Source organism: Ursus americanus, chromosome 23 (assembly GCF_024610735.1).
Source record: "Ursus americanus isolate L20-20 chromosome 23, mUrsAme1.1.p, whole genome shotgun sequence".
Taxonomy (NCBI): domain Eukaryota; kingdom Metazoa; phylum Chordata; class Mammalia; order Carnivora; family Ursidae; genus Ursus; species Ursus americanus.
In genome coordinates, this window is record NC_142149.1 from 35,552,444 (window position 1) to 35,572,037 (window position 19,594).

At 50.7% G+C, this 19,594-nt stretch overlaps 1 protein-coding gene across 4 annotated transcripts in view; it reads right to left on the reverse strand.

Annotated features, from left to right (window-relative positions):
- Positions 1-19,594, reverse strand: part of HNF1B (HNF1 homeobox B) — a 111,797-nt gene that overhangs the window by 51,598 nt on the left and 40,605 nt on the right. For all 4 annotated transcript variants that reach the window (XM_045773742.2, XM_045773741.2, XM_045773740.2 and 1 more), the window contains exons 2-4: positions 12,943-13,187; positions 10,240-10,374; positions 971-9,323 (exon numbers count right to left, since the gene is read on the reverse strand). In XM_045773742.2, coding sequence (XP_045629698.1) covers positions 971-1,314 — 344 coding nt within the window. In that variant the 5' untranslated portion in view covers positions 1,315-9,323; positions 10,240-10,374; positions 12,943-13,187. The remainder of the gene's footprint in view (positions 1-970; positions 9,324-10,239; positions 10,375-12,942; positions 13,188-19,594) is intronic.

The following is a 19,594-nucleotide window of genomic DNA, read 5'->3' on the forward strand; positions in this document are numbered from 1 at the left end:
GGCTGCCTGAGTCGGGCGCAACTTTGGTCCCGGCCCCTGCCCTGAAACCTCGGCGCTGAAGTGTCCACGGCCATGCACGGGACTCGGTCCTAAAGCCAAGCGGCCGGGAACGACGTGCGGTCTAAGGGAACCGCTCGGCTCCCTGGATAATTAGTAACTAGCTGTCAAAGCCCTAGGACGGTCGGGGAGGCCCAGCAAAGGATCCCAGAACCGCCAGCCGGCCTGAATTCCCCGAGGACGCCGGGATGTCGGCGGCCAGATCTGGAAACACCCTTCTTTCTCAGAATGCGACCAAATCCGCTGTGAAGGGGGACTTAGCCGCACTTGCCCCTGGCTTGCTTAGATACGCGATCCTTTTACCCCGTGCGGGTCCACCCCGGCCCTACAGCACGCAAACATTTTCTTCTGCAAATCTAACCCGGCCCTGGGGATTCCGGATAATCCCAGGGCCTTGCAGGGGCGCTGCAGATGGGAGTGCCGGCCAGAAAGCTCGCCCCCGGGATCCCGGCCCCGGGTGCCGCCAGTCCTTCTGCAAAGAACAGCAGGACGCTGTGCCCGAGGCCGGCCCGCGTTTCCCGGGACCGGAGAACGGCGCGCAGGAGAAACGCTTGGCCGGGGACCTGTGCGAGACGGAGCCTCTGCTCCCGGGAAATGACCACTGATTCTCTGCACCCACTCGCACCCCCAGTCGCGCGCGCACACCTCCCGCCAAGGGCTCCACCGCTCGAGTTCTCCCAGGCCCGGGGGCCCCTCGGGTCCCGGGCGCAGGCCTGGGCAGGGGGAGATGGAGCCTCGGGATTCAGGGCCCCCCCGACTGCGGCACTGGGAGGGGTCCAGGTGTTGGGAGAGAAGCGGAGCGCCCCCCCGGGGGACTTCTCTGGTGGGAAACAGGATGGGGCGCAGCGTCGCTCAGGCACAAGGCCCGGGCTCAAGGGGCTGGGGCGCGGACTCCCCACCTCGGCGCGCTTACCTGAGCATCCGGTCCACCTCCGCCCGCTGCTCCGCCGCCTCCTCGGTGTTGAGCGCCTGCAGCTCCTTGAGGATGGGAGGGGTGTCATAGTCGTCCCCGTCCTCGGAACCCTCGTCCCCAGACAAGCGGCCCTTGGCGTGGCCGTTCGTGAGCGTATGGAAGACTGGCTTGGTGTCGGGATCGGCCCCGTTCCCGGGGGACAGGGGCAGCGTCTCCAGCTTCACCCCGAAACTCGGGGATGGCAGCAACTCCTCTAAGGCCTGGACCAGCACCTCCTTGGTGACCCCGGAGCTCAGCAGGGCGCTCAGGAGTTCTTGCTGGAGCGACGTGAGCTTGGACACCATTTTCCAAGGACAGAAAAAGAAGGGGGTGAGGGGGTGGGTGGGTGCGAGAGAGGAGGGTGGAGGGGAGTTTCACAAGCGAACCCCAAGTCCAGGAACCCCCCCCCACCCTTCAGACACCTGTTACTCCCCGGGGTCCCGGAGTCTCCTCCGAGAGGAGTCAGAAAACTTCTAACTTGCCATGATCGCCACCATTAGGCCATATAAGATATGCAAATTAGCGGGGAGGGCCCGGCTTTCGGCAAGATGCAAATGGTCGTGGGGAGGGGGGAAAGGGAGAGAGAGAGAGCTTGAGGGCAGACGTGGAGAGCTGGAGACCCGGGCGGGAGCAGGGCTTGCCAGGGTCCATTGTACTCACGCTGGGGGGCTGAAGACCTTCTTGTACTGGTTCTGTTTATCAGCCAAACTTTAGCTGACCTTTGGACTTGGTAAGCAAGTAGCTTGCAGCCTAGTGTGGGAGGCTCCGGGGCTTTTCCAGCCGCCGCGGGTCCAGTTTTAGTCTGGAGAGAAGAAACTACACTTCGGGGGTGCAGGTGAGAGCTGGAGGAAGTTGGGGTGCCCTTGGAAGACGATGGAGGGGGATGCAAAGAGTAGACGCATCCCAAACGACCCTGGTGGTGGGCAGGGATAGTCCGCCGGGTGAGGAAAAACTGACCCCTGGGGAATGGACGCGGAGACTTGGGAAATGGGGGTGTCAGGTGGGGTGAGTGCAGATCACAGGGACCCCATTTAGTTCTACCCGGGCCACTGTTCCGCAGATCCCAGGCCCTGACCAGACGAGTCTGAGGGTTTGGATTTGCAGAACTGCTGGGCCCGAGAACCAGCGAGCATAGGCGAACGGGAAGGAGGCCCGGAGAACCCTTGGGAGGAGGCGCCCACGAATTTATGGTCAGGGGAGTAGCCAAAGTTGAGCTTCCCCCCCCCCCCCGCCGCAGCCGGGCTGCACCAGCACCTAGGCTGGCCAAGCCGCGGGGGAGCTGGCCGCCTGGGCCACCCTTTCCTGTTCAAACCCAGAATATCAAAGCACCTCCGCTTTCCCCGCAAAACTAGGGTTGCCGGGCCTCCTTTCTAACAGTGAAAGCAAATCTTGGACTGCAGCTGGCTGGATGGACAGTGGGATTCGCGTGTCCCCCGGCCCACTGCCATCTGGTTTATCGCAGCTCCAGGACACAGCGGTTCCGGGGGCCAGGGACGGCGCTCTGCGGCCCCGAGGTCACCCGGCAGTGGTGGGAGGGAGCAGGCGCCCAAAAAGCAGCTGAAAGAGTGGAGATTTTTACCAGCTTGGCCTGGGTCAGGAAGGAAGGCAGAACCTTTCAGGTCTAAGGGAGTTTCACCTGCATCTCCCCGGGTCACGGAGGGGGAAGGAAGGAGGCCTGCGGAGTCCCTGGACCTACAGGCTGGCCCTGACCTGCAGAAGAACGGGGCAAGGAGCTTTTTAAGATCCACCGTTCATAGACCCATAGCTCCTGGGGCAGAGGACCCCCCCGACCCTCTCTAAGCCTCAGTTTCCTCATCCGTGAAATACTGATGCCAACAGTGCAGGGGGAGGGGCGTGGTATACATTGAATGAGACCACCTGTGAAACCCTTGACTGAATAATTGGTGTTCACACTTTTCAGTCTGGGAAGGGGAGGAAGCCAGTTCCCAGTAGGAAAATCTAACCCTGGGAGGAGGGGGGGCTTAGCTTCTCAGAATCAGATCCAGAGCTGGGCTTGGAGGGACTAGAAGATTAGGGACAAAAATTCAGAATCAGCAGGGAATTTGCAAAGGAGTGTCTAATCAAATTCTACCATTCCCACCTTTAAAAGACAATTAGGAGGAAGTTGGGCCTAGTTCTGAGAAAAGAGGAATGTCAGCAAGGGAGAGGAAGGGTCAGCAGCTCTCATCTGCTTGGTTCTGGATCACATCTAGGTGTGTGAGAGTTCCACGTGTGACTGCTCCGAGTTTGGCTGTTAGGAGTGAGGCTGCCTCTTTTAAACACAGGGTCGGCTGCGCGTGCCTGGGACGCGTGCTGGGAACCAGAAGGAAGGGGGTGATTGTGGGCGTGGGGCCTTCAGGGAGGTTTACACTATCTCAGGCTCTTTCCTTGAGAAAGGGGAGATAAATACATGGAAATGAGGGCCCTTCATGTTACCCTATTGCCTTTCACTTCGTTGTGACATACGGCAGGTCCTTGCCTCTCACAGTTCGGCCCAATGGGAGAACTTTCTCTGCCTACCGAGCTCCCCCCAAGCAGGATAATGAAGTATTCAGGGTAAATGTCCCTAGAGAACAATCTCTCGCTCTCTGTCTCTCACTTGCTGTCATGATAGAAGCAGTCAAGTGTAATGAAGATCGGTTTCTGTGTTTAGCTGGGAAAACCCATTAAAAAACCAGCAGTCACTTCCCTTTCAACAGCCAGGCTTTGATTTGTAGTCCAACTACTGCGCGCCAAGTCTCACTCAAGCTTCTCTCTCAAAATTCAGGTGTTAGCAAGCCTATTCTTTCCACTCTACCCCAAGTCAATGATGTCAATGTACAGGAAGTTTCACTTTGATGGGGAAATTTCCGATGAGTGTCCAGGTACACCTTTCAGGTAATCTGGCTGTCTGTATCCAGCAACTTCTTGTAATCCCCGCCCCCCCAGACCTACCTTGAGCATGCTACCTGGTAATAATATGGGTGCTTACTAAGTAAAGGCAATTACAGATCGGTGAGCAGATCCGACACCTACCTCTTCATAGGGACATTTAAAAAGGAAAGTGTAAGTATCTCAGCAGACAGTCCTTCAGGACGTGGGTCATAAATGCTAATTGAGTTATCTCCTAAAACTTTCTGGTTCGACATCCCCCAAATAGAGGAAACCAGAGTACAGTGGAAATACTCTGGTTTTCAGCTTCTCCCAGGATAAAATGGTGATGAACGGATACAGTAGCCTCCTTGTAAAGGTGGGAAAATAAAAGGTCAGACGCTTTGGGGCGGTGGCTCGGCCCGCAGCTGCTGGAGTAAGCGAAGGGCCGGGGTTGGGGCTCAGGACTGGTGAGCCTGGTAGGATGAAAGGGGAAGGTCTCCAGCTTGTACTGCTTTGGGAGATGGGAAGTTGAAAGCAGGGATTCTACGAGGCAGAAGTGAAGGATCCACAGTAGAGAACTAGAGGTTAGATGCTGAAATCAGACCTAAATGTGGGTCTCAGGTCTGCTCAACCAGCACTGGGACTTGGGCACATTACATCATCACGTTGACCCTGTTTCCTTATATGGAAAATGATAATAATATACCCTGCTTGGTTTTCTGTGAGGATTCAATGAGTTAGGAACTGTGGGTTCCCCGAGGATGACCTGACCTGCTCTCCCGTGTTTAGAAAGAAGCAGCAGCACGTCATGAAAACTGGCAAAGAAGTTGGGCGGCTGATCTCTTTGACGTCTTTCATTCTCAGCTTGTTTTTTTGTATTGTTTTGTTTTGGTAAGAGTTACTGAATTTGAAGAGATTATATTAGGTTCTTCTACACAAACGATGCTTCTGCAGATCAAATCCCAATATTTGCTGTGGCAGGTGCGGACCCTGTTGTAAGGTCATTGAAAATCCAGTCGGCTCATCACTCTATGATGAGCACCATCTTGGTAATTCCACAGAATGGCAGATGTGGTTCCAGGAGATTCAACTTTCTGTAACTTCATAGCATAAGTGATATTCCTTTCCCGCTCTTGGGTGCGCCATCTTCCCCCCACTTCCCACCGTCTGCTTTGCTTAGAGCAGGGAGAGCCTGGTCCTCTCCACCTTCTGCCACTCCACTCTCCAAGGCTCTCCCATTGATCTGGCAGTCTCTAGAAGACCTCAAAATGAAATCATCTCTAGAGTAAAACTTAAGTACTGTACTATCCTGGTCTGAAGGGGCGTGGGGCCTTACTGTTAGAGAGTACTATCACAACCTAGAGAACATTCTAGACTGCAGAACTAGAGCCTCAGGTCCTGGCTCTGGACACAGTACTCCTCTCTGGAGGACTCTTCACCTTCCCAAGGGCTTTGGTGAGCACCCTTCTCTGGGCCTCTCATTCTGCTTTTGAAAAATGGCCATTTAGCACCCTTACCCCATAAAATGTGAAGGGATAGATGAAGCATGACTGGCGAACTGGTTATAATTTCTGAAGCTGAATGATGACATCTATGGGGTCTTGTACTCTTCTCTCTATTTGTATGTTTCAAATGTCCCATAATTTTTTTCTAAGTTCTCAAAAAGTTCAGTGACAGTCTGAGCTTGGAAACACGGTGGCGTTCTCATGATGGATCCGCCAGGGTGGGATGAAGGAGATTATCAGACTCCTTTGTGTGGGCTTCACGGCACCCAACCAGGAGGAAAGAGCGTATTTCCCACAGGACCCCAATAAATTTTATGCTAAAAAATGCACATTGAGATGTTACTTAGTTAATTCAAAGAAAATGAAATGTCTCCCCAAAATGAGACGATTTCTCTTCAATAATCTTTAATGCATTCTCTTATTCATAAAAACACTTCTTGAAAGGGGAAGAAAAGGCCAGTTAGTCCGTATGACCATTTGCACTCCCTAACTCTTCTATGATTTGACATTTCTAAATGGTTCCATATTACCAGGGTGTCCGTTTCTAGGCCTTTGGGGAGGTGCTTACGAGCTCAGGCTGGACCTGTATGTGGTGCTGGCCGTGGGACTTTTGAGCAGCCCTTGAAAAACCGTACCACGGACAGGAGGCCCCATGTGGGCAGGGACCATCCCGCGTCTTCCTCTTCGATGCCTGGAGAGGCGCCTGATGATAGCACATGCTCACGAAAATACCCATTGAGTAAATGAACAAGGGATCATCTCCGGTTGACATCATTAAGGAGGATCTTCGTTCTCTTACGTGTGCAGCTCGATTTTCCAAACTGACAGCAATGAAGTTGTAGTTTAAAACGAAACACCATTCCTGGACGCAAAACGGTATACGCTATTGTGATTCCATTTACAAGAAGTTAAAAAGCAAGAAGTGATCCATGGTGATAGGGGCTAACGTGGAGGTTGCTCTGGGGGGCTGCGGGCTGTGTTCACAGGGATGGGCCACGAGGGGGCTTTCTGGGGCGCCAGGAAAGTTCTCTGTGTTGACGTAGGAATGGTGGCTACACCATCAGGCTACACATCTAGGACTTGTACATGTTGCTGTGAGTTGTAATTTAGTGAAAAGTGAATTTCAGTAAATAATTACGAAGCGTAACGTGCAAACAGTGGAAGTCTCCCACCCCCCAACTGTTCACAATTGCTGTGTGGTCCTGGGGATTCTTTTCCATTCGCCATGTATGGTTTCTCGCTATTAAAACCTATGTGTTGGTATATTCCAGCGGCCGGCCACCTTTGTCTATAAAGGGTCAGACAGGAAGCATGTTAGGCTTTGTGGCCGTACGGTCTCCGTCACGACTGCTCAGATCTGTTACAGATGAGACATAAACGACCAGGTGTGGCTGTGTTCTGATGAAACTATAACAACAGCTGGCCGGCTGGATTCGGTCCATGGGCCACAGTTTGTCAACCCTTGGATAAAGCACTTCTACGGGTAGAAATCCAAAGATCTGAAGAGACCTTGTAGTCATCCCACATCATGGTCCTTATTTTTCAGGTTGGGGAAGCAGATTCAGGAAGGAGAAATGACTTTCCCAAGAGATACAGCACATTGCACTGGAGAAATCCTGACGCTGGGGCCAAACAGACCAGTGGCTCTCTGGGGTGGGGGTGGGGGGTTTGGCTTTGGGCAAATTCCTTAATTTCTTTGAGCCTTTATATTATCACTGCATATAGATGGTAATAATAATGGAATTTATACCTTATAGGGTTAATGGAAGATTTAAATTAGATAACACAGGAAAACACCTTGTGTGGGGCCTGGCACAAGCAGGGCTCACCTTCGAGTCAAGGGCTTCCTCGATCAGAGGACATGGCTCATGGCCTCCCTCCCCCTCGGCCTCCCGGCCTCTCCTCTGAATACACCGCTTGGGTGTGAGTTCACGGACAAACCCTATGAGGCGTCTGCTATGTGTGAAGTTCTCTGGGGAGAGCTGTGAGCGAATAACAAATGATTACAGGGAGATCTCAAATCCCATCAACCCTAGCGGTTGGCTTGCTATCTAGAAATCCCTTCCAGCTCCATGCTTTTATTTCCCAAACATGCCGGTATCAGATGATCTTCGCCAGGGAAACTCCTAAGGGTAGAGGAGAGTTCTCTCCTTTCAGTGCAATAACTCACATCCTTCTACAGGGTCATTTTTAGAAATAGGGTGTTCCCAGTAGCTTGTAAAAGATTAAATTAAAAACTAGCAATCTAGTATGATATTAAACTAATAAATACTACACCGAAGCATAGAGAGCCTTTACGCCACAGCAATCATCTGTTCCTCCCCCCCAGCCCTGAAAAGGGATTGGCAGTGGGCCCAGCACCCAGCAAGTACTCCATAAATGTGTGTTGGATAAACGATGTGGGCTAGGGTATGGTATTTAGAGAAAAAAAAAACATAAACAGCAATAATCTGCGAAAATTTCTTGGAATCTGTTTTCAGATTAATATTCAAATAAGTTTTGTGAGGTGCCCTTGCTGTATCCTCCCCTTCTCCTCACGGACCTATGAAGCAGGCCTCATCATCCCCGCTCTCCCTCTGAGAGGGAGAGTTTTTTGTGGCCCAGGGACCCACAAATGGTTAAGGAGCAACTGGGACTCGAATGGTGGACCTCCTAATCCCATGTTAGGTGCCTCCTTCCTGGCTCTTTCTGGCAGCTTCCAGGCCCCTTACCCTCCCAGACAGAGGAGGGAGCTCACAGAAGCACTCGGAACGATCTCGGCCCAGAGAGGAATCTTGTGATTATGTGTGTGAGAGAGACAGATGAGTCCTTCCTGACCAAGGAGATCTCTGCCACGTGAAGAACTAGGATATTTGAACAGGGTTTTATGATGTGCAAAGAGCTCTCGCCTTTCATTTGATCCTCAAAATAGTCCCATAAAAAAGGCAAGGCAGGCGTTACTCTCCATATTTCACAGAGGAGGAAGCTGAGGCTCAGAGAGGAAAAATGATCCCGGAAGGTGCCAGAAGCACCATCTCTTGGCCCAGGTCTTCTGAATCTAGACGCCACAACACTGTGTTTGTGTAACACAATGAGCACAAGTGCAGCCCAGGGGCAGGTCCAAGACGGAAGAGGAGGACACGATCGGAGACTCCCATTTCCACGCCCGATGTCAGGCTCGAGCGATGGAAAAGCTGCAAGGGTGCTGGGGAAGGCATCAGGGCCGGGCTCTCAGTCAGGAATGGCTACCCCCTTGGTGGACCCTTGGCCTCCCCCGACCCCCGTCTCCCGTCCTCTCAGGGTGGGCCCTGTGCTCGCTCTGCCTGCTGTGGCTGGGGCAGGAGTGCCGTCCATGGATGCACCCGGGGCATGAGAGTCACCGCCGGGCCCCACGCTGAGGGATGGTACCCTTCAATGCTCCGGTGACCAGACACAGTCCCTGCTCCCGGCCCGGGGGTAAAGAGCACTGCAGGGTTGCTGAGTCAACGTAGCAAACATTTACTGGCCCCTGCTATGTGCCGGGCTCTGCGGTAGGTGTCCGGCCGCCGAGAGGAGCAGGATTCAGTACCTCCTCCAAAGGAGGTGTTTACAGTGGGAAATAGAGACGTGGAGACGCTTCTGTCTCCAGTTAGGACAGAGCAGGCTTTCTAATAGGCCCGGTGCTGAGTGCTTTACATGAAACACCTCCTTGACTCCTCATCACAGCCCCAGGAGGCAGTATTATCAATTCCTACCTTTAGTTTGCTCTGCTGATGCTCCCAGAGCTCGGGCTGCGGAGAGCCTGTGGTTGCTTATACCGAGCTGAAAATCAGCAGAGCACTGCTGGCTTCTAAGCCGGCAGTACTAGCCGAGGGGTGGAAGCCGTGGGGGCATCGGTGAGGGGTCTGGAGTCAGGCTGAGCTGGCTTTGAAATCTGTCTCTGCCACTTCCTAGGCGTGACCTTGGGCAAGTTGCCACTCTGACCTCCGTTTCTTCATCTATAAAAAAGAAAACAGAGTAGAATTTGTCAGGAAAGGTAATATACATAAGCCATCTGGCACAATCTATAGAAGCAAATGCTAATAATTTGGGGGAATTTCGGGGAGCCAGCAAAGTTCTGTGGGGGCTCAGAGCCCTAGAAGGATAAGTCGGATTTCGACAAGAAGTCACAGAGCATTTCAGGCAGAAGCAAGAGCTGAGCAAAGGTGCAAAGCCCCAATCAGATTCTGTGACCTCTCTGAAAACTTGCTTTAAAATTCACGAGCCACAGGAAGCTTTCCTGATGAGTTCTGTCCCTTCTAGCGATTCCCCGCCCCCCACCTCGCCCCACCCCCTGCCCGCCCCCAACCTTCTGGGATCTGCTGAGGGAATCCCAGCTAACCCCGGTATGAGTTCAGTGGTTCCTAACCGGAGGCCGGTTTGGGCCGCTAGGGGAGATCCGACATGTCTGGCAGGGCTGGCTTCGCGGATGTGCTTAGGGTTTAATGCTCTGTCCTGAAATTCTTAATAATCTTACCTTTGAATTTCTGTTTTGTAAGTGAAAACTGCTTCTGGGACAACGGAGCTTGCCCCGGGTGGGGGAGGGGGGCTTGGAGCCTCAGATCACTGGGTTCGTCTCCTGTCGCCTCCCTGACTTTCTGGGATGGAATTCTGGCTCCAGCTCCTGCACAACCCCGTGTCCCTGGCCCTGTCAGGCCTCTCTGTCCCCACTCCCACCCGGCAGGCATCGCTGCCCTCTGTGCCTTTCGGGGACCTGACTGTGGGCATGGGGAGGTCGGGATAGGCTGCTCCAGCCCCATGGTGGCTCAGGGTGGGGCATCAGACGGTGACCACCCCTGAGGCAGGCTGACAGTGCCACAGAGCCTGAGGCAGGTGACTAGGGAAGCGCTTCAACAACCCACATCCTCATGATACCTTTGGGGGTTGCCGATCTGTGATGGCTGGGAGCAGCAGCCAGGGGAGGGGTCCGCGCATGGCTTGAGTTCGACGCCTTCAGCTGGGGCACGGCATGCACCGGGCCAGCAGCTCGTCAGAGGGGGAAACCGGCAGCTGGCGGGCCGAGAGCACGGGTGCACAGAGTCACAGAGCAGTCTCCAGACCCAGGGGGCTGGCACTAACCCCACCAGCATGTCCATTCCCCAGGGGACGTGACATGAAGTGGCACATAAAAACGGGGAGGGGGAAAGAGAAAAACTTGGGGGGTGGGGAGAGAGAGAGAGAGGATAGATCACTGAAGATTTGAAAACATCTTTCTTAGTACCTTTAGTAACACGTCATTTCCCTGCTTTTTGAACAAAGGGTTCCACGTTTTCATTTTGCACTGGGCCCCACATCATCCGCAGTCTGGAGACATTTCATACTGTCCCAGCTAGGGGTTGTACCGTGCCTGGAGGCTAGAGGCCAGGGATGCTGTCACACACCCTGTAATGCCCAGGATGGCCTCCCAAACCAAGAATTATCTGGGCCCCAAAGTCAACGGTGCCAAGATTGAGAACCCTTGGGTTATTTGCTCCTCCTTTCTGCTTCCAGAATCCTCTGTGCTTTGCCTCAGCCCTTTGCCCGTGTGCTTGAAATGACCTTAGCAGGTGTCTAGATGGTGTGTGTGTGTGTGTGTGTGTGTGTGTGTGTGTGCATTTTTATCTATGTGTTGCCAGGTCCTACGGCATTGTCAGCTCATAATAGGTTCTCAATGCCTATTGACTGGCCTGACCAGCAGGGCCTACAAACTTACCTTCTGTCATTTAAACCTGTCATTTTGTGTCTGTTGGAAGCATGAAACCACTTCTAGCTCTTCCGAGGCACTACGTGATTCTGTCTTGTCTCTTCTAAGTGGATCGGAACTATCTAAAGCCGTGGAAATAAACTCTCTCCATCTCGCGTGCTGTTCGGTGGCCCTGAGAGCGGGCACAGCGTGCAGCCGGCGCTCTCTCTCTCAAGCGTGGGCTTTCTAACTGCTTTCTCTGTGCTGAGTCCTCCTTTCTGCCCGCCCTAGGCCCAGCCTACATTCACTTATTCACTCAACAAACATCCATCAAGCACTTACTGCAAGGGAGTGCTGGGGGTTTAAAGGTGTTAAAGGGCCAGCTCCTACCCTTAAGGAGTTCAGTGTGGCCAGGGAGTCAGAGAGTGTTCTAAGTCAGCGTAATCACGCATCACGGTGGCTGTGACATTAGCCTTCAGAAAAGTAATGACAAAAAAGAGAAGAGAGTGGATCCATGACCCCATTTGTTTGCTCACCCAGTACCTGTCTGTGTGGGGCACAGTCCTCGGGGGCAGGGGGTGGCCCCGCCTCACAGAGCTCTCACTGCGGTGAGGGTGGGAGACGTACAACAGAACCAGTGAGCAAGCAGACGCATGGCCGGCTCTGGAGAAAGGTCAAAGGGCAATGAAGGGAAAGGGCGTGTGGGAGACACTTGGTAATGAGGGGTCTTCCCAGGGAAGACTTTTCAAGTAAGTGACATAGTGCTGAAACTCCAGCCTGGCAGCACCCCCTCAGCTCATGCCCTGGGTGCCCAGAAATCCCTGGCAAGCTCAGTCAGAGGCACTCACTCCATAGGAATGGGTTGAATGAAGGGTTAGTTTTAAGGGGCTTTTCCTTAAAGCCGGTATCTGTAAGTGGGTGTCCTGATTATTCCTCTCAGTTCAACTAACAAGGTTTGAACACCTCGATCCTATTATCCTGTAAGTGATTTTTTTTTAAAAGATTTTATTTATTTAATTTGACAGAGAAAGACAGCCAGCGAGAGAGGGAACACAAGCAGGGGGAGTGGGAGAGGAAGAAGCAGGCTCCTAGTGGAGGAGCCTGATGCGGGGCTCGATCCCACGACCCTGGGATGACGCCCTAAGCCGAAGGCAGACGCTTAACAACTGAGCCACCCAGGCGCCCTTGTCCAGTAAGTGATTAATACACTTACTCCATGTGCTACTGTACTAATACTTGACGCTCGTTATGAAGCAAACAGGAAAGTTCGAAAGGCCACGGAGTTAACGCAAACATGAAAGTAAGACCTCGTGTTTTCCTCCTGTCCCCGCAGCGTACCGCCTCGTGTGCTCCGCTCTCGGACCCCTGTTCTAATGTACTGGAGTGCCACATTTTATTTTATAAGTGGAAACCTGGGCAAAGGCCACCAGATGTCTGCCTCTTAGGAATTTTTCAAGATTTGGAAAAAAGGGGAAATTGATTGGAGGCATAGCATGAGAGAGAGGTTCAAAGGAAGAAAAGGAGGATAATGAGAAAAAGAGAGAAGATTAATACCATTTTAAAAGGAAAGGAGGAAAGAGAAAAGGGAGAGAAGGAAAGAGGAAGAAAGAGAGAAAGAAAGAAAGAGAAAGAAAGGAAAAAGAAAGAAAGAAAGAAAGAAAGAAAGAAAGAAAGAAAGAAAGAAAGAAAGAGGAGAGAGGTGTGGAGGAGGCAGACAGGTAGGGTACAGGGAAAAGGTCCCCAGGATGGCACTGGATAGAGGCAGCGTGGACGCTCTTGGGCCGGCCTTTGCCCAGACCTCACGGCGTTGTAAGAACGTCTCGTCACAGTCCGTAGGCTGGACCTTGGCCTCTTTCCACACATTCGGAATCACCGGCTAATGAAGTGGATATTGTTTTCTGGTCCTTCTCTCTTACCCTATGGCTAGTTCCCTTCCGTGGCCTCCACTTAGCAGCGCTGTCAGGAGTGATGGAGAGGCCGACCTTTTCCCATCACTGTCCGCACACTTCATTAACTCCTCCTCGCAGCTGGAGCTGCCCGTCGTGGGCTAGGCAAGCGGATGGGTTCTTCAGAGAGCAGAGGAGTGCACAGTTTCCCAGAAGCTCCTGACCCAGGGCTTCTCTCCCGTAGGACCTGGGAGACGATCTTCCGGTTTACAGAGCTAACAAAAGAAAGTCATGTGGGAAGGTCTCAGAGAGCCCCGAGCGCTTCCTTTCTTTTTAGAGTCTTGCTTCAAAGACAAAAGAACGAGACAACGCGCTTCAATGTGGGTACAAAAATACCACACAAAATTATACATAATGAAAACTCAACCAATGCTCATCGAATGCTTATTTCTAATTGGACCTGCCCTGGGCCAGGAGGCACACAATATTTGTTGACTAAATGAATGGTGAATTGTCACAACGATCCTGTGATTTAGACAAGACGGTAGTGTCTTCATGTAACTGAGAAGACGAAGGCCCAAGAAGTTAAGTGCCCAAGGTCATGCTGTGAGTAAGCAGGTGACAAAGTCCTGTCTTCCTTTGTCACTGGGGCCCTGCTTCCACGCGGTCCTTTTGTTACGTTTGGGAAAATCTGTCACCTGCCTAGATGCTCTGGTGTAGACGTTCCTTTAGTCCGTGTAGAATGTGCCCCCACCACAAGACGGCGCGGTGCGGGGCATGGGTCGGGGTGGAGTATAGAGCTGCGTGGCCCCTGCCCTCAGGAATCACGCAGCCCAGCAGGTGCTTCTAGAGCCCATGATGACCTCAATGACCCCTAAGCCCATCCACTCCACCCACTATCGTCTTCCAGGCCTCATTATTATTATTTTTTTAAAGATTTTATTTATTTATTTGACAGAGAGAGAGAGACAGCCAGCGAGAGAGGGAACACAAGCAGGGGGAGTGGGAGAGGAAGAAGCAGGCTCCCAGCAGAGGAGCCTGATGTGGGGCTGGATCTCAGAACGCCGGGATCACGCCCTGGGCGGAAGGCAGACGCTTAATGACTGAGCCACCCAGGCGCCCCCAGGCCTCATTATTAAACATGTTTTAATCTATGTGAGTGTTCACTTAAAAAAAAAACTTTTATTTTTTAAATTATAAAACTTGTAAGTATCACCATATGATCCAACAATTCCACTTCTGGGTATATACCCAAAAGAATTGAAATCAGGGTCTCAAAGAGATATTTGTACACCCATGTTCCCAGCAGCATGATTCCCAACAGCCAAAAGGGGGAAACAAGCCAAGTGTCCATCAATGGACGAACAGAGATGCAAAATGTGCTATGTACATACCACGGAATATTATTCAGCCTTAAAAAGGAAGGAAATATGGACACGTGCTATTAACACGGATGAACCTTGAGAACATCATGCTGAGTGAAATAAACCAGTCACAAAAGACAAATGCTATATTACTCCACTTCTGTGAGATGTTGACTATAGTCAAATTCGTAGAGACAGAAAGTCGAATGATGGTTGCCTGGGCGGGGGTGGGAGGGAGGGAATCGGGAGTTAGTGATTAATGGGTACAGAGTTTCAGTTTTGCAAGGTGAAAAAAGTTCTGGAGACGGACGGTGGTGATGGTTGCACGAGAGTATGAATGTATTTAATACCATTGAACTGTACATTTAAAAATGATTAAGATGTGTACTTTAAAAAACCAAAACAGGATTTCTGATTCCTTCTTTTCCATCGTGTACTCACTCCTCAAGGGCAGCCGAGAGCAGCATTTAAGCGCATAGGCAGTAGGGGCACATGGCTGGGCTGAATTTCCATTCTACTCTTTACTGCCTCTGACCATGGGCTAGAGACTTTACCTTCGTGAATCTTGGTTTCTTCGTGTGAAAATGGGTACACAATTATGGTCGGACCTAAGAAGAGGAGTGGCAGGTGCTTGGCACACAAGAAACAGACAATAAGGGCTGACTGCAGTTGTCCTTCTCTGGAAGCTTGCTCCATGACCTGGGCTCTGCGAGCAGTCAGGGCTCAAGGAAGTCCACAGCAAGGCGGGGGGAAGGGAGGGAGGGCCGTCCGGGAGGTGCTATGGTCATACTTGCCATGTGTGTATCATCTTTCCACAGAGGGGCTAGCTAAGAACACGTGATTAAGAAGGCATTATCTTTATCTTTCCGGCAATCAGGAGTAGCTGTTATGTACAGATGTCCTTTTCAAAACAGCAGATCCTCAGAGTGAAAACTCATAATGTAAACTTTTAGGAGGAGGTGACAGAGCAGAATCCAGGAAATACTTAGGACCCGGGTTATGTGGATAGATAACCAGAGGGGGCGCATATGTGGCTCAGTCGGTTAAGCACCTGTCTTCTATTCAGGTCATGATTCCAAAAAAAAAAAAAGGTCATGATTCCAGGGTTCTGGGATCGAGCCCCGAGTAGTCAGGCTCAGCGGGGAGCCTGCTTCTCCCTCTCCCTCTGCCCCTTCCCCCACTCATGCTCTCTCTCCTCTCTCAAATAAGTAAATAAAATCCTAAAAAAAAAAAAGAAAGAAAGATGTTGGGGTAGTGGAATATGTGTACCCCTTACCATCAAAAGACCTGAGTCCAGGGGTGCCTGGGTGGCTCAGCCGTTAAGCATCTGCCTTCGGCTCAGGGCGTGATCCCAGGGTCCTGGGATCAGCAGGAAGCCTGCTTCTCCCTCTCACACTCCCCTTGCTCGTGTTCCCTCTCTCGCTGTCTCTCTCTGTCAAATAAATAAATAAAATCTTAAAAAAAAAAAAAAAAAAGACCTGAGTCCAACTTCTATCTTATGACTTTGTGTAACCTGGAGTCATGCATACTATAAACTCTTTGAGCCTCAGTTTCCTTGTCCTGAAAGTTGGCACCATATTGCATATCATATAAGATTAGTATGAGGATTAAGGTAGAGCAGGATGCAAACGTGCTTTGCAAACCATAAAGCTCTCAGCAGGTGCAAATGATGATTACTGAGTTTTTGTCACCGATGGATTTGTGCCCATGTCCTGCCACAGAGGCCAAAGCAGTAGTGAAATATTATTCTCTTTCTCATGAGTGGATATAACTTGCTTTTTGTTGTTGTTCTTCGTAATATATAACCATTATAAAAAATTAGAGCAAAATGAGAAAGTGCCAGTTTCTTTAATTTCAAGTGCTATTGATACTTTTTCATCTTTATTTATTGATTTAAAGATATCTCAACATATTAAGTGAAAAAAGGTTTCAAACATTTTTATAGTGTGAGCCTATTTATAGCTTGTGAAGTCCTACTAATCGAGTGTCCATGATGAGAAGAAACATACAAGACGCTACATTAAGATCATATGGTCTTTCGGGGCTTTTATAATTCGGATATTGTCAGTTATTTCGAAAGAGGCTTCTTGTATTTATTCTAAAATAGGGCACCAGTTAGGACCTAGGGTCTACATAGGTCAAATGTAGTGTAAATTCATGGGTTTAGTGAGGATTAAATTAGATAATGCACAATGATGTCACAGAGCGAGTCTTCAATAAACGTTAGTTGCTATTATTGTCAATAACAATACGTGAAAGTAATCTCGTTCTCCGTGTCTGATTACCAGTGGGTAGTTGATCTGATTAACGCATGATTACCCTAGATAAATAACGGAGACGATTTTAGGAGCTAGGATTCTCAATTCGCCAGGTGTGAAGGTGGAGCAGAAGAAAGGATGAGCATGGATGAAGACTCTTGGAAGGTCGGGAGCGGTGGATTTCTAACCTTGGAAGGTCGGCAGTGGTCCTGGGATTTCTAACCTGTGGTGACCCTCTGTGGCTTCTCTGGTCTAAACTTTAACCACTATTCCTGAAATTTCATGTGACTTTTTCCCCATCTCCCAGTCCAAAGCTGCCTGAGGGTTATTGCCAGATTGGCTAATGTGTGAGGAAATAGTACCATTTTCCCCCTCTGCAATGATGGGAAACTTATTATGCGAACCATCTCCTAACTTCAGAGCAAAAAAGGTTTGCCCGCTTAATTCTAAAGTCTTCTCCTACCACTGTTGGAAAAGGGATTATTAAATGTTGTACACGTGACACCTGGGACCAAACAAGAGACATACGTACTGGTTTTTGAAGTTTAAAATTATTTTTTAAAACAGCATTTGCTACCACAGGGAATTTTTTCTGTATCAAGGAAAACCTGTTAAAATACACACACACACACACGCACACACACACACACACACACCCTCCGAGTTTTCAGTGAACGGTATACGACACAATTGGGACTCTAACCACAACAAAAAATGTGTCACCTGTTAGGTGGTCTTTGAGGTTTACTTTCTAAAAACTGTTTTGAGGAGCCGCCAAGTTTTGGTTTTGGTTTTGGTTTTGTTTTCTCTGATCACTGCTGACTGACTAAGGACTTCAGGCTGTTTACCCGAGGGAGAGCTTTAGATACGGTTATTTGTGTGGCATTGTATCGGGCCCTCAAATATTTGCCGGGAGGTTTGGTGGAAAATGTCTAGACCAGTGCAAACACTGCAGGCCCCAGAGAAATCCAAGAGGCTCAAAGGGACCATTCAAAAGGCCCTGCTCTGTCCTGTCGTCACTACCAGGAAGCCCTCGGAATCTTCGCCAGCCTGCATGAGCCCGCTGAAGAGACTGGAAAGGGTCCAAGCCGAGGAAAAGATCCCGATCTCACCCCCGCTGCTCTCCTTCCTGCGTGAGGCCAGGGCGGGGCGAAGCCGCAAGAACACTGCCCTCCAGCCCTAGCTCTGCTCCTCACTTGCTGATCACTTCAGGAAGTCACTAGCCCTCTCTGAGCTCTCGTATTATTCGTTTTCAAAGGAAGTGATGGAGCAACATGGTCTCTAAGGTCCTTTTCTTCGGTCCCATCGGCCTGTTAAGAACCTCCTGGATGTAGTCATCGGGCCGGGCCGGCAGCGGACCGAGCTCTCTGCTGGTTGTTTTAGAAACTTCGTCTAAGGAAACCTCATGACAACCCTGTAAGGTGGGCAGCGTCATCGCCACTTTACACATGAGGAAACCAAGACGAGAAACGTTTACGAAACTTACCCAACATCGTATTTATAGCGAGAGGCTCCAGACCAGCTCTTCTTGGTTCCAGGGACTGCTCTCCTGCGCTGTCCCTCTGCCTCCGGGGCTCACGTTTTGCTTTTTACAGAGCGCGTCTACACAGCCCGATCTCGAAGACGAGTAGGTCAGAGCACAGAGCGCTTAAGTGACGGGCCCCAAATCCCTTGGCTGGCGGGTGGCAAATGTGGGGCTCGAAACCAGGTGCTCTGACTCAAAAAAACCAGGGCTTTCCCCACCTCGCAATATCGCTTGTGCGTGCGGTGGCGGACCTGTTTTGTCAGAATTTTGGACACCCCCCCCCAAGATGGGGCAAGCCTGCCACATGTCTCTCCCCTTCTTATTGTTTACACACAGCTTCCTATTTCCCTTCTCAACCTTGCTTTTCCTGCAATCTCTCCCAATTCCGTGAATGGCAATTCCGTCTTTCCACCAGCTTGTGCTCCAAACAAGAACTCATCCCTTTCTCTTCTACCTGCATCTAATCCCTCAGCAAATCCTGCTGCATCTTCTTTCAAAACAAACCCAGAATCTGACCACTTCTTGGCACCTCCATCAACATCCTCTCGGTCGCACGAGACATCTTTTACCCTTCATTGTCTTCTCTGGTCCTTCGGCTCCTGTCCTTGCTCCCTCCAGTCTATTCTCGGTGCAGCGGCCAGAGGGATTTTGTCAAATCAAAAGTCAGATCATGTTCTTTTCTGCTGAGAAATACCCCAATGGCATCCCTTCTCACTCAGAGCAAAAGCCCTACATGAAGTACTTGACTCCAGCCGCAGAGCCTCCTCGCTGTTCTGGAACACATCAGACACAAGCCTGCCTCAGGGCCTTTGCACTTGCTGTTTCCCTGCCCTGGGACACTCTTCCCCCAGCTATCTGCACAGCTCACCTTCATCTCCCTCAGGTCTCTACTGAGTTGTCATCTTCTCCAGCATCCAGAGCAATGCCTGGCACTTAGTAGGTCTTAGTGATGTTTTTTGAATGAATGAATGAATGAGTGAAACTTCTCTGGCCCCTGACAGTATTTGAATTTCAGCCCTGCTGGGCCTCATCTTTATGTGATCTGCAGAACAGATCATTTTTACCTCATCACCTGGCCATTCTTCTGAGGTATGGTTCAGTCATCACTGCCTCTTCAGCCGAACCCAGCTCCTACCTAAGAAGTTCCCCGAAGAGGCTTGGGTGGTCTGCTGCAATCACGGTGGCCGCTGACCTAACCCCACATTCTGTGAATTTAATGAGGGACATTTACTCCAGTGTCATCCTGGACCCCTCCAGAAGACAGGGCCTTCGTGCACCACATTCTCATTCTTAGGAGCTGCCCGGCCGCTAAAGGTCAACCTTCAGCTTATTGAATATTAATTATTTAGATGTGCCTGGTCATATGGGAAATGTTCAGCCAGTAATGAAATGAGGATGAATCAGGACAAGGGAGAAGCCCATCATAATGCCCCTCTTTTCCCCCTCGCCGGGAGTAAGTAAATACCCTCTAAAGAGCCCCTGGACATCTGGGTTGAAGAGAGGGCAGGAGCGAAGGAGGAGAGGCAAGACTCTTC